The sequence below is a fragment of the Tiliqua scincoides genome, chromosome 2, assembly GCF_035046505.1.
Source record: "Tiliqua scincoides isolate rTilSci1 chromosome 2, rTilSci1.hap2, whole genome shotgun sequence".
NCBI lineage: Eukaryota > Metazoa > Chordata > Lepidosauria > Squamata > Scincidae > Tiliqua > Tiliqua scincoides.
Window position 1 is genome coordinate 265805288 of NC_089822.1, and position 15373 is coordinate 265820660.

A 15373-nucleotide genomic window follows, 5' to 3' on the forward strand; every position below is an offset into this window, starting at 1 on the left:
TTTTCCCCGGCCCTCAACATTGTGCTAGATATTTGATGCGGCCCTTTGGCTGAAAAGTTTAGAGACCCCTGCCTTAGAGTGATGAGAGAGAGATAGAGTATGTTATGGCATGTTTATGACACCTAGCGCTGGCACTGAGCTCCAGCAGTATTGGCCATTAGGACTGGGCTCTTAGAGAGATAATAGAATTTCCACCCACACTGTTCTGGGAAAAAGCCCTGCCAAGACGCCCGCATTACATCTGACCTCCTTCTGCCCCCTGCATTGGCAAATCAGTTCCCCCCCCCCCAAATCAGGTCTGATCACCTGAGTTCTAGGACTTCACCTGGAATGATACAGCACCTGTCTTGTGTGCTGCTCAAGGTCACTCCTAGGGACTGGGCTTTGAGAAAGAACAGCTGCAGGAGGACTGAATGGAGGCAGACACTGCAGCAGGAAATGTGGATCTCAGTGGGCCTGAGACGCTGTTTTTGCAATATATACGTATTTAGTATATGGAATTTTATTTGGTGTCCTGAGTTTATTAGGTATTTGGGAATTCTTATTCCCAGAGATATCAAGCAGATGATTAAATTGAATCTTGATAAGTTGATACTTGATATCTTACTGGATCTTGATAAATGGGCATCCCTAAATCTCTCTCTATGGGGAAAAGTGAATACATTAAAAATGAATATTTTTATTCATTATATTATTAAAGAAAAAATGAATATTATTCCTTGTATTATATATGTACTACGTGCAATTTTTTAATATATACCACAAAGTTATTTTAATAAGTTTTATACTTTGTTTAGGAAGTTTTTATGGGGTTCTGCAACACTAAGGATTTCATTAAAACGGATGCAATTGTCCCATAAGGAGGGAGGGTTTGGACTTCCTGACCTTAATCTGTACAATTTTGCATACTTGCTAACTTTCTGCAATAGAAGGAATAACCAGCAGAGTGAGATACCATCATGGGTGGTGTTAGAAATGTCTTTGTTAGCTCCATTGTGTAAATGGGTAGCATTGGGGTCTAAACATGTTAATAATCGACAAGTGCATATGACAGTAATCTCAGCTAGTTATATTTGGAATATGATGGCATGGAAGTTTGAATTTGATCCCTGTTCCCACTATAGATTAACATTATGGATGAATCCAACTTTAGAGATTAATAGGAAATCTTTTTTATGGAGCAGCAGAACTGATAGGGCAATTATTACATTAGATCAACTTATTGATCAGGAATTTTTCTCATTTGATAGACTAAGGAAACAGTATCATCTTCCAAAGTTCGCTAGCTGGCAATATTTACAGTTGCAACATTTATTAGTTTCTAAATTTGGTCCCTCTACACTATCTGCTTTACAAACTCCCCCATTCCTGGACGTACTTATGCAGTCTGTTGATATGAAGAAACCAGTAATATTTGTTTATAAATATCTAATGTCATGTACTAAGTTTGATACACATTTACTCCAAACTAAATGGAACTCTGAATTGGAATGTCCTATCCTGGGTGACACAGGATCATGGTTCACTCGATACCAAGCTAAACAAGCGCATCGGTAAAGCAGCTACCACGTTTTCCAGACTCACAAAGAGAGTCTGGTCCAACAAGAAGCTGATGGAACATACCAAGATCCAGGTCTACAGAGCTTGTGTCCTGAGTACACTTCTGTACTGCAGCAAGTCATGGACTCTTCGCTCACAACAGGAGAGCAAACTGAGCGCTTTCCACATGCACTGCCTCCGACGCATCCTCAGCATCACCTGGCAGGACAAAGTTCCAAACAGCACAGTCCTGGAACGTGCTGGAATCCCTAGCATGTATTCACTGCTGAAACAGAGACGCCTGCGTTGGCTCGGTCATGTTGTGAGAATGGATGATGGCCGGATCCCAGAGGATCTCCTCTATGGAGAACTCATGCAAGGAAAGCGCCCTACAGGTAGACCACAGCTGCGATACAAGGACATCTGCAAGAGGGATCTGAAGGCCTTAGGAAGGGACCTCAACAAGTGGGAAACCCTGGCCTCTGAGCGGCCCGCTTGGAGGCAGGCTGTGCAGCATGGCCTTTCCCAGTTTGAAGAGACACTTGGCCAACAGTCTGAGGCAAAGAGGCAAAGAAGGAAGGCCCATAGCCAGGGAGACAGACCAGGGACAGACTGCACTTGCTCCCAGTGTGGAAGGGATTGTCACTCCCGAATCAGCCTTTTCAGCCACACTAGACGCTGTTCCAGAACCACCTTTCAGAGCGCGATACCATAGTCTTTCAAGACTGAAGGTTGCCAACAATTACAATTATCCTGGGTGAGCAATGGGTTGAGGCACTTAAGAATATAAGGCAATATCTAGAGATCTTAAATTACACCGAATACAGCAAAAAATATTCTTTAGAATACATTGGACTCCACAGAGGCTACTCCTTAAAGGACTTAGCAAGGAATCTAGATGTTGGAGATGCTTGGGTTTGAATGCTACACTTACACATATGTTGTGGTCATGTCCTGTTATTGTAAGCTTTTGGGATTAAAAAATAATTAATATTATAAAGATATGTATGTAATTTTTAATTATCTACCCGTTATCTGGAGACTCACACCTGGACAATTGAAATGGACTCCCTGTGCCCTCACAGTAGCAAAAAGACTGATATTACTTCATTGTAAGGAGAGATGCCCCACCTACACATGCCCAATGGATGAACTATATTTTGCATTTATCAGAAGTTGAGCGAATGGCGTATCAGCATCCTGCGTAGGGATATATTTATCTGGAGACCATTCCATGATATAATAACATAAGCCACATGAAGGGTTAATATGCAGATACTCTGGTTGTACATATGTATAAACATTTTCTCCCTTTTTTTTTAAGTAACTCATAAGCATGTATCGATATAATACTCTCTTTTTTTGTTTTTGTGTTTTGTTCTGTTTATGCAGTAGAAGAAAATTTAAAAAAAGAAAAAGAACAGCCCCGCTAGATCAAGCCTTAGGCCCATCTAGTTCAGCTTCCAGTATCCCACAGCGGCCCACCAAATGCCCCAGGCATAACAAAAGACCTGTATCCTGGTGCTCTCCCTTAGTGATGTCTAAAGTGAAGGGGGCCAGGATTGAAGATTATTTCTCCCAACTCCCACATATGTTTTCCAGATCACCTCCAGGGCTTGTAGCTGATGCCATCTTGGACTTGGTCAGTTTTGGCATCAAGAAAGACTTTTGGAAAATGCCACTTTGCAAGCCCTATTTGGGCATCAGAGCCAAACAGGCCGCTGGAGTTGTCCTCTTGGTTTTCTTTAGTGGCCAGGTCTTGATAATTTTTCTTGTTAGGAGAAATGGCTTTGTAGAGGAGGAGGATTAACTACCATTTTGAGTCAGAGGATAGCCCAGCGGTGTCTTGGCCCATAAAGCCACTCTTCTTCCCAGCATGTGGGAGATTTTATATTTAAGTAGGTGTGTAATGATGAATCTAGATTATTTTCATCTTCTTCTGATACTAAGAGCCATGTATATTTACCGGATCACTCCAGGGCTTGTGGATGATGCCATCTTGGACGTGGTCTTGGTCGTGGCAGCAGCAAAGTCTTTGGAACCTGCTAGTGTCCCAGTTCTATTTGGGCATCAGATCCAAATGGAGAAACTGTTTACTTAAGTCATCTTTCTTCTGATTTTCTTCAGTGACAGATCTTAGCACTTCCTCCTGTTTTTCAAAACGGGTTTGCTCAAGAAGAACATTGTGATCCAAGGGGTGTCTTAGCCCTTTAAGCAGCTCTTCCTCCTCAGCCTGGACTTGACTAGGGAGGCATTCATGGTATTCTGGGTGAGAGGGAATCTGCCTTCTCCTGAATCCGACCCATCGGGCTCAGCACTTAAATGGGGAATGTGATTATATAACTGGGATTGTCTGAAATAAAAACAAAATTTTCAGGACATTCATCTTGATTACAGAAATTCTTCCCATCAAAGATAAGTTCAGACTTTCCCATCTTATAAAATCCTTTTTAATTTCATTCCATACAGTTACTTTTCAATTTAACACCTAGATACTTAACCTTCTTCTTGACTTTGTAACCTGTCTTGTTCATCAACTCTACCTGATCTTGCATACTTACTATTTTTTTTTCTGTTTGTTACTTTTAAAACCTGCTAATGCTCCAAACTCTTTCAGTTTAACCATCAATAATTCAATGTGTCTCAAGGGATTTTCTAATGGAATGACCATATCATCTGCAAAAGCTCTCAGTTTGAAAGCTTCATTTTTAATCTTCACCTTTGTATCCTTTCATCTTGTTTGATATCTCTATTCAGCACTTCCAGTACCAATATAAATAGGAGCCGTGATGATGGACATCCTTGTCTTGTTTCTTTTTGTATCTCAAAAACCTTAGTTGACTCTCCCTTTACCACCACGCGCACCGATTATAAAGTTGTACATTTATCAAAATGTTCTATCAGATCTAATGCAATTCTCACATTTTCTCTCATATAACTTTTAAGTAGAAATCCAACTTGGTCTTCATGAACTAAATTCTGTAGGACCTTCTTCATTCTTTCTGCTAGTATTGTAAAAATCTTATAGTCATTATTCAATAATGAAATAGGTCTGTAGTTTTTCATATCATCCAACTGGTGTCCTTCTTTCAGTAGCAATGTAATATTTGCCTCTCTCCAAGAGTCTGGCATCTTTCCCTTTAGTAAGATATCATTCATAGTATTTTCTATACTCAATTCTTGTTCAAAACATTTGTATACAATTCGGGCTACTCTTTTTTAAGAGGAATGAAAGTTAATGAGAATCTTGTATAAGAAGATAATGTGATATTAAAATGGTTATGAAGCCTGAGAAAATCCAGAGGGAGGACCGCTCTTGTGACTTTTCCAAAGAAACATTGTCTACAAGGGATAAAAAATTTGCCCCAGTCTCATGGCGAATCAGGTTACAACCGGTCAGGCAGCCATAATTTGTTACTCTTGCGCAGGGGTGGCCAAACCCCAGCCCTGGGGCCACTTGTGGCCCTTGAGGACTCCCAATGCAGCCCTCAGGGAGCCCCCAGTTTCCAATGAGCCTCTGGCCCTCTGGAGACTTGCTGGAGCCCGCACTGGCCTGGCCTGATGCAACTGCTCTCAACGTGAGGGCAACTGTTTGACCTCTTGCATGACCTGTGGGATGAGGGCTCCCGCCACTGCTTGCTGTTTCACGTCTGTGATGCTGCAGCAGCAGCAAAGGAAAGGCTGGCCTTGCTTTGTGCAAGGCCTTTTATACACCTTGAGCTATTGCAAGACCGTAAATTATTTTCTTCCCTGGCCCCTGACACAGTGTCAGAGAGATGATGTGGCCCACCTGCCAAAAACTTTGGACGCCCCTGCTCTTGCACAACAGCTAACTATAAGTGGTTTACTGGGAAGGCCTTGAGACCTGTTGGGGGAAAAGGAAGGAGAAAAATACTGGAAATTAATAAATACCTTCCTGGGAGTCAATGCCACTGAACTAACTGGTGTTTACTTTTGAGCATATATGCTAAAATATGGGCCCATTTCTCTACTGCAGTACTCACCAAGCTTCTCTCTCTGTTACAGGAAGCAATGGAGAAGAGGATAAAAGAGAACCATGTGGTGTGTCACCAGAAACAACCATGCATGACACACAGGAAGTAACTTTTAGAGACCAGGATGGATCAAGGAGGCAGGAGGGAAGGCCAGCATTTATATTGTCTGAGATGAGAAACAGCTTCAGCACCAGCACAGAACTTACATTCCATAAAAAGACCCACACCAGTGAGAAAGCTGTGCATTATGACAGACCAGAAGGGCAGCATGGAAGTGACAAAGTGGAATGGAATAATAAAGGTGATGCTCTTCATGAGAGGGACTTCAGTGTCACCCCAGTTGATCTAGAAAAAGAAACTGGAAAGACAGGGAAAAAACACCCTCAATTGGCAGAAACCATCAGCAGTAAATCAAAAGTTGGAACGCATCATACAAAGTGCAAAAAAGAAAAACCATATAAATGCCAGGAGTGTGAAAACAGCTTCAGTAGGAGATACAGTTTGATTTTGCATCAAAGAACCCACATAGAGGAGAAGTCATATAAATGCTTGCAGTGCGGGGAGAGCTTCAGTGAGAGCAGAGGCTTGACTGTGCATCAAAGAAACCACACCGGGGAGAAACCATATCAATGCTCGGAGTGTGGGAAAAGCTTCAGTGAGAGGAGACGCCTGACCTTGCATCAAAGAACCCACACGGGGGAGAAACCATATCAATGCTTGGAGTGTAGAAAGAGCTTCAGTCAGAGCTCACACCTGACTGTGCATCGAAGAACCCACACAGTGGAGAAGCCATATAAATGCTTAAAGTGTAGAAAGAGCTTCATTCACAGTGGGAACCTGATTTTACATCACATGACTCACACAGGAGAGAAACCATATCAATGCTTGGAGTGTGGAAAAAGCTACAGTCGGAGCGCACAACTCATCCAGCACCAAAGAAGCCATGTAGAGGAGAAACCATATAAGTGCTTGGAGTGTGGAAAGAGCTTCAGCAGGAGTGACTCCCTTTCCAGCCATCAAAGAAAGCACACAGGAGAGAAACCATATAAATGCTTGGAGTGTGGAAAGAGCTTTAGTGAGAGGAGAGGCCTGACTGTGCATCAAAGAACCCACACAGGGGAGAAACCATATAAATGCTTGGAGTGTGGAAAGAGCTTCAGTGACAGCAGATGCCTGACTGTACATCAAAGAACCCACATAGGGGAGAAACCGTATCAGTGCTTGGAGTGTGGAAAGAGCTTCAGTCGGAGCTCAGGCCTGACCTTTCATCAGAGAAGTCACACAGGGGAGAAACCTTATGAATGCTTAGAGTGTGGAAAGAGCTTCATTTGGAACCGGAACCTGATTTTGCACCACAGGACTCACACAGGAGATAAACCATATAAATGCTTGGAATGTGGAAAGAGCTTCGGTCGAAGCTCACATCTGACTTTGCATCAAAGAACCCACAGAGGGGAGAAACCTTATAAATGTGTTGAGTGTGGAAGGAGTTTCAGTCACAGCTCAGACCTGACTAATCATCAAAGGATTCACACAGGGGAAAAACCATATAAATGCTTGGAGTGTGAAAAGTGTTTCAGTAGGAGCTACAGCCTGAGTATTCATCAAAGAAATCACACAGAGGAGAAGCCGTATAAATGCTTGGAGTGTAGAAAGAGCTTCAGTGAGAGCTCACAGCTGATTTGGCATCAAAAATGCATACAGAGGAGAAACCATATAAATCAGGGATTGCCAAACTTGCTTAACGTAACAGCCACATGCAATAGAGTGCAGAAATTTGAGAACCACAAGAGAGAGGTTTGTGAGTCCCAATATATAAGAAGTATTTAAGTTTGGCAAAAGATTGACTTACCATGAACTAAATATTTACTCACTTAAACATATGTTCTAATCCGCTTGACTCTTAGTTTATACCCAGATTTACTTTTTTAAAACTTTTAAATTAATTGTGATTCCAAAAGAAGCTCAGCCAACCTACTTCCACAAGCCGCCTGTTCAATGGCATATGGCTCACAGAACTGCAGTTTGGCCACCCACTGGTATAAATGCTTGGGGTGCGAAAACAACTTCAACCAGAGCTCAGACCTGATTGCACCAAAGAAGTTGTCACACAGGGGAAAAATTGTACCAAACCATATACCCCTGGTATAAATGCTTGGAGTGTGGGAAAAGGTTTCATTCATTGCTCACAGTTCAGTAGTGAATCCAATCAAAAATGGAACTTTATAAGTGCTTTGGAAGTATAAGAACTTCAGGCCTTATGACTCATCAAAGGGTTCAAAGAGCTGAAGGGATGTGTACAAAGGAGAACAAGGGGGGGTCTGACAAAGGGAGGGGACCTTTTGCAGGCAAGAGCATATGAAAAGAGAGGCTCAAGTGGAAGAAGCACAGCCTAGGAGAGAGGAGGAGGAACCTGGGCCAAATTCCCAGGGCTAGGGGAAGGGTGCTGAGAGTGTGGGCCTTGTTTCTACACAATATTGGACTCCAGCCAGTGCCAGGGCCTGCCCTCATGCCAACTCTTCCTCCCTGCAACTGGTAGGATCCTGCAGTCCAAGGTCCCAGTGTGCTCCTGAAGCAGCACATGCGCTGAGACACCCTTGCTGTTCATTCTTGGGGGTTGGTGACACAGAAAGGGCCAGATTCTGGACTGTTCGAGCCCCCAAGGGAGATGTAAACCTGACGGGTGGCTTTACCAATGGTCCCCACCCTATGATTTGGATATATTGTTTCCCTCCAGAAGGGTCGCCCCCACAACTGTTACGTTACCTGTGAGACATTAGCAAAATAAATCCCTCCACTAAAGAGTTCCCTCTGCCATCTGTCATTCCTGCCTTGAATCTCAGTTACAGGGGATCTGTGGCGAGAGAGACACAGGCCTTTCTATCCTGCTTTGGGGCTTCCCAGGGGGAAGTGGTGGTTCACTGTGGACAACAGGATAGTGGACTAGATGAGCCCCCTTTGGCGTGATCCAACCAGGCTTTCTTTATGTTCTAGGTCATGCACCTCCTTGGCAAGATCTCTCTGTACCATGCAGACTGATTCCCTCCTGGGGATCCTGTGAGGTTGTCTGCATGTGCAAGTCAGTAAGTGGAGAATGCGGCAGAGGTTGCTGATGGGAGCCGGTTTCCTGATCAAATTGCTGCATTAGCAACTTCATTGGCTTCCCTTTTGTTTTTGAACTCAGTTGAAGTCATTGGTTTGAGCGTATCAAGTCCTAAACAGAGAAAATCCTATTAGCTTTTTCCTTTGGATACCAATAAAAAAGTGTGTTGTATATTTCAATCATCTTGATTTGCTGTTTTGTAAGTTGTCTCTTTTTATGATGTGTAGTTTCTACTGGTGTTGCACATTCTCGTGTTTTTAGCTTCATTTTTAGACTCTTCTTTTACATGGTAGAGGCATATCCCTGTATATGTTCTGGAATTAAGTGAAACCACGGATACATGTGAACGCCTCCCTGCCCTCCCCCAAGCTCTGGAGCCAACGGGAGCCTCCAGAGGGTCCTCTGAGCTTGGAAGAGGCTGTGGACGGTCTGAGCCCAACAATGGAAAAAACGTCACTTCCTGTTTCTTCCAGCTTCTGCCTTAATGCCCGGTGTGTGGATCCAGGTATCCAAAAGGAACCAAACCTGTCTGAACTTCTATACTCCTTGTGGCAGTGAATTCCACAGGCTAAGTATGTGCTGTGTGAAGAAGTTTCTACTTTTGCCCAATCTACATTTTCACTCAATGACCTCTGGTATTGTGAGAGAGTGAGAAGAAATTGGGTAACAGGGAAGATTCCAACAGTATCTGGTGACACTAATTGGTGTGACTCTAAAACGCTTGAGCCTCCTTCAGCTCTGGCTGCGAGGGGTCACATGAAGCAGGCCCCTTGCTCCGGGATTCCCGGAACTGCTTGTACTTTTCTGCCAGCTCCCATTGCCCAATCAGCACAGGCTGAGCCTTTGGCCCTGACCAGGCTATTCGATCTCCTCTGCCAGCATTTGTCACCCCTGCAGCTCAAGCTCCATGCTCCTGTTCCTGCTGGCCCAGGTTGCTTTCCGTGCTTCCGCACGTTCATCCTTGGTCTTCCACCCTGGGAGGTTTGCCAGACAGTATTGGCCTGGGAATTCTGTGTCACCTGAGCTGTCTGGAATCACCCATCTCCTAGGCCAGGGGTCTCCAAACCTTTTGGCCAGAGGGCTGCATCAAATATCTGGTGTGGTGTTGGGGGCCGGAAAAAAATTTAAATATAAAATTTAAATAAATAAATTAGAGATAGAACCTAGATGAGCAAATGAATGAATGAATGGGCTCATTCATGCAACCTTTCTGTCTCTCAGAACATCCTCCAATCAGAGCACAGTTCTGGTTGTGTTCAGTTGAGTGGGCCAGAGGCTTTCAGGGGACAAGAGGTTGGCTATGGGCCGGATAGAGGCTTGCCACAGGCCGCATCTGGCCCCTGGGCTGGGGTTTGGAGACCCCTGTCCTGGGCCATGGCTGTCCAGCAGCCCTCCCAGTGTGGCATGCAGAGCTAACTTGGAAAATCCCTCAGCAGACCAAGCAGGCAATGTGGGCTGGTGGAAAGGAGCATTTGTGTTGAGCTGTGGGGGCCATGAAATAGTCATGCTCCTTTCCCTCCCCTGGCTAATTCTTCACTTCCACCCAGTGGCGTCGCTAGGGGGGTGTGGGCTGCACCGGGTGACGTGCCAGGGGGGTGACGCACCCTGGGGGAGGACGCACTAACTTCGTGGCTTTCAGAACTACCCCATCATGCCATAAACCATTGGATGTGGAATGTCCAGCTGAGTGCAATGCAAAAAACAGAATTGAAATAGCTACTTTAGTTCAAAAGTTATGGCCAGAAAAATGGAAAGAAAAAATGAATGGATCCCTATGGGAAGTGAAAGTAAGCCGTATTGCGCGTTTACTCATGAGTAGGCGCACTTGCCATAGTTCATCGGAAAGGGCAGGCTGAGAGGACTCCAACGACAGAATGGTCCTGATCCAATGAATGCAGCCCCCAAAAACACCCAAGAAGGAGGTCCCTGCCTCCCAGCTGCCCTATTGAGCTCTATGGAAAGCAAAGCAGCCTCATGGTCATGTTTACTCCAGAGTAGGCAGATGAGCCTTGGCTGGTGGTCAGGCCAGGCAAAGGGGAATGTGAGGGCACCAGAATGGTCCTGATCTGATGGAGCTGCTCCAGAAGGCAGCCTCCCTCCCTAAAAAGGACCGAAAAGAGGCTTCAACTGGTAAGGGGAAGTTTTTTATTTTGCACCTGAAAAGCCAGGTGGGTCTTTGTATTAATGTGCCTTAAATAGAAGAACTTTAAACTGGGCACTTCGGAGGGCTGGAAATCTCACTGTTGTTTTTTTTGGGGGGGTGGGGAGCAATTTGCAGGCAGACTACAGAGTAAGCTCCATTGACCACTATGGGACTTACTTCTGAGTAGACATGCATAGGATTGGGCTCACAGGCTGCAATCCTACCCACACTTTCCTGAGAGTAAGCCCCATTGAGCACTATGGAACTTACTTCAGAGTAGACATGCATAGGCTTGGGCTAACAGGCTGCAATCCTACCCACACTTTCCTGAGAGTAAGCCCCATTGACCACAGTAGGACTTACTTCAGAATAGATTCACTTGGTGGAACAGGACTGGCTGCTCCTTATTTAATTATTTCTTTTATTTTAATTTAATTATTAATAATTATTTATTTTTAATTTGCTTGATGATGTCACTTCTGGCCATGACATCACTTCCAATGGGTCCTGGACAGATTGTCATTCTAAAAAGTGGGTCCCAGTGCTAAAAGTTTGAGAACTGCTGCAATAAGGTGTTAGTAAGTTGACATGGGTGTGTGACTACAAGTTTTCAAAATCACTAAAATCAGAGTTTGGAGGAATAATACCATCATGTTATATATCAATCAGTGCGTAATTTCATGCAGAATGCAATGAAACCAACCACATTGAAATATCTGTTCTAACAAAAGGTACAGCCAAAAAACCAGTGGGGATGGGGCAATGATACATACACCCTTTAGAGATATTGAATGTCCTTCCCTGCAAATGCCTTTAAGGGCTGTCTCTCCCTTCAGGTATGTGAGCTGCTGCCCATCCAGCCTAGGATCTGGCAAAGAAACTGTCATGAAGCTGTTGTTTCATGTGGGTTCTCACGGTTTTTTCATTTGGTATTAGAGTAGCTGGGGCTCCTTGGGTGTAAAAGATTCAGGTGAGATTGGTTGGGTTCGTTAGTGAAGAGGGTAAAAACCTTTAGAGAAGGGCAGTGTTGTCTTCCTAGTGGATGAGGTCCAGGGAGAGATAGTGGCATTTTGGGGTTGTGAGTAATGAAGCTGAACTAATTCTGACAGTAAAAGGGTTGGACTGTGTTAGGGCTTTATCTTTTCTTTGTAGTTGACTTGCAGCAAATTCACAAAAGGGTTCTGCCTTGGGGGAGTCCTGCAGGTTTGGGAGCCTCCTATAATTGTAGTGCTTTTAGCTAACTGGATTGTGTAGAAGCCCTTTTTTGTTAGATTGAAATAGTTAATGGAGTCTTAATAAACTCTGTGTTTCTTATTTTTGTCTAGGTCTCATTGAGGTATCTGGGAACCATTACTCTCTTCCCTTATAGGGCATAAAGGAGAGGAATTAAAGAGAATCTGTCAAGTAGCTTATGTTGCAAGGAAGAGGGATTTAGCCCAGGGAATCCCTCTAGTGATCCTTGTTCTGTTGCTCCTTAGGTAAGAATGGAGGAACCTGAGTCAATTTTGGGTTTTGCATTAGCCATTCAGTATTTTTTTTCTTCCAGTGTTTTCTATGTTTCACCCTCTGAACAGAGATTGGGAGACATGGGGGTTGCATGTTTGGCATGTCACATGTCTGGTGGTGGTTAGCCCTCCTTCTCCTCAGTTGTTAATGCTCCCCAATCACAATTGATAGGTTATTTGTCAATCCACCCTTGATTTATGTCAGGTTTTGTTGCTGATTGCAAGCCTAGTGTGGCTTGGAGGAGAAAGAGAGAGGAGAGTAAGGAGACAGTCAGCCAGCCAAACATTCTCTTGAAAAAGAGCCATTCAATTTAAAGATTAAATTGTTATTTTAAATAATTTTTTAACATTGTAAACTTTTAATTTAGTCACAGTACAATCTTGTGTGTCTACTCAGAAGTGTCATTGCACTCAATGGGACTTAATCCCAGGAAAGAGTGTATAGGATTGCAGCCTTAATTAAGCTTGATTCTGTTGTATGGGAAGATGGTAAAAATGTGTGTGCTCCTGTGTACCAGATGCTTTAGCTACACCACTGCTCTTGAGCCTTCATGAAGAATCAAGTAGTTGGTGTTGTGGTGAGCCTGAAGCATCATTTTAGGATACAATTCCTCTGGGAAGAAGTCATTTGTTATGTTGATTTTGTTTTATAACTAACATTGACTTTTGTAGATATAGATGTATCCCCATATCCATGGAACCCATTGCACTTATCCATGGTTCACAATCTCGCCCTGTCACGCTCGCTTCCTGTCAGTGTTCTTTGCCACCCCCTGTAGCATTAATCCAGCTAGCAACCCTAAGTTGGGTAGCCTCCTCACCAGCCTGTTCAAGGCCAGGGTAGGAGACGGTGGGAAAAGCCATTGCTGAAGCCCAGGGAGACTATGTGTGGCCAGGTTCAGCAGAGGGACCACCAGAGGTGTAGCTGGGAGGAAATGTCCTGACTTTGGTGGATCCTTCTTGATGAAGCAGCAGGAAGGTGAAACTGAGGTAGAAAATATAGCGGGGAAAGGCAGGAGTTTTGGTGCAGCTGGAAAGGCTATGCAGAATTAAGTTTTGCAGGACATTTCCTAGAGAAGAGAAGTTGACTGGACAGGTGGGGGAGAGAGAGGAAGAGGGGCGGAAGGAAAGAATGGAAGAAAATAAATCAAGCCATGTGGGGCTCCACTCAATTGGACTTTTGAGATCAGAGAGGAAGAGGATTTGAAAATGCTCCTGGGAGTGAAATTCGAAAAGGTCAAAGTCTTCTCATTATGTCTGTCTCCAGCACAGGGAGTGGAATGGCTTTGAGGTCACGTTCCAGACAGTCTTCTCCTTGGTGTGGATCAGAAAACGAATCTCTGCAGCCTGCTTGGGTAAGGGACAGACCACCAGTGCAATGGTGAAGACACACGTATGGGAAGTGTCTTCCTTTTCTCTAGGCATATTCCTGTAGTTTCTAGTCCTGCAAGATATCAAAGGCTCCTGTGCAGAAGAGTGTGAGCTTCCAGGTGCAGGAGGCCAATCAGTGGACCAGCAGACAGATTAGCCCCCTTATTAATTCTCTGCCTTTACATACGATCAGATGTTCATGTAGTTGAGAATTTCTCTCCAAGTGGCGCACTCTATTTCTGTTTCTTTCTTATGATGAGAAGCAGGGATCAAAAATCTCCCCAGCCTTGTAGGAGTCAAAGCCACAAACAACACTGACCTTACAATTAGTTTTAAGTGCCCTGCAACCCTCTACCACATGACTCTGGTGCTTGTATTGGCTGTGTGTTCTTCAGGAAGAAGCATCAAACACCCACATGACATGCCACCACTGGGCCTCAAGTCTTGCCCGGCACCTCAGAGCCTGATGAGACACTTAGGCTGTGCCCCTTTTGGCTGCTAAGGAGGCAGCAACATCCAAAAAAAGTTCACATCTGGCCATCTGCATCTTACCCTAGCTCAGCGATTTTCAACCTTTTTCATCTCACGGCACACTGACAAGGTACTAAAATGGTCAAGGCACATCATCATCAGTTTTTGGACAACTGACAAGGCACACCATACTGTTGGAAGGGGGCTTACATCCCCCCAAGGCCCTACTAATAAATGACCCTCCCCCAAACCCCCGTGGCACACCTGCAGACCATTCACAACACACCAGTGTGCCAAGGCACAGTAGTTGAAAATAGCTGCCCTGGCTTGAAGAGAGGGGTTGGCAGGGTTGTCAGCATGGAACACTGGCACCAGCCAGCCCCTGACAGCTACTATCTCTGCAAGCTGTGATGGTTGGGGAGGGGAAGCAGGCCGCTCCCCTCCCCCACATGTAAATATTGTTCATAGATATTAAAAATGTACACAAAGATCTCCCTAGCAATGCTTAATGTATTGGAAATAAGATAAAATTCTGTGATATGGCATTTGAAAGCAGAGTAAAAACCTTCTAGAAAAGGACTGCATTCATGTGAGGCCTCAGTATCTGCGGGGGATCCATACTCAAACCCACCCACCCCCCCAAATAGTGGACCTGCACTCCAGTCCCCTCCGGAGGGCTTTCTGAAGTCACACCCGTCTCTGCAGGCTTTAGAATGGGCGTTTTGGTCAAAAAATTTGCAACTTCCGGTTTCCCTCTGGAAACCAGAAGTGGCGTTTTTATGCTATATAAGGCATTCTGAAGCCTGGAGAGGGCCCTACTTCCCCCACCTCTGCTTCCTCAGGGAGCTGGAGGTAGTGGTTTTTTGGCTAAAACAGCAATTCTGAAGTCTGCGTGTTGCAAGTTTCAAAAGCAAGACTCAGTAGGCAAGAGTGGTGATCGTGTCCAAGCCTTTATTCTGTTCCCATCAACCAGCATCTCAAGGGATTCCTTTCCAAGCTCTGAGTACCCTCTCCAGTCTTAATCTCTCCCTTTTATTACAATTTTGGGTCCCCCTTTTGAGACCTGTAAACTTTTCATTGGCTGGGGGATTGACATCATACATGGGGCTTTGACATCATAACTGGGGCTTTACTTTTCATTGGCTGGAGATAGCCTTAGACATTTGATTGGTGAGTTTCAAGTTGACAAATAAGGCAAATCCATACATTTAAACATATACAATTTAAAGATTTCAACAACCAGTAG

At 44.4% G+C, this 15373-nt stretch overlaps 1 protein-coding gene across 1 annotated transcript in view; it reads left to right on the forward strand.

Moving 5' to 3' along the window:
• The window catches only part of LOC136640319 (zinc finger protein 420-like), a 152490-nt gene that overhangs the window by 48271 nt on the left and 88846 nt on the right, over positions 1-15373 (forward strand). The window contains exon 11 of the mRNA XM_066615361.1: positions 6118-7210. Coding sequence (XP_066471458.1) covers positions 6118-7210 — 1093 coding nt within the window. The remainder of the gene's footprint in view (positions 1-6117; positions 7211-15373) is intronic.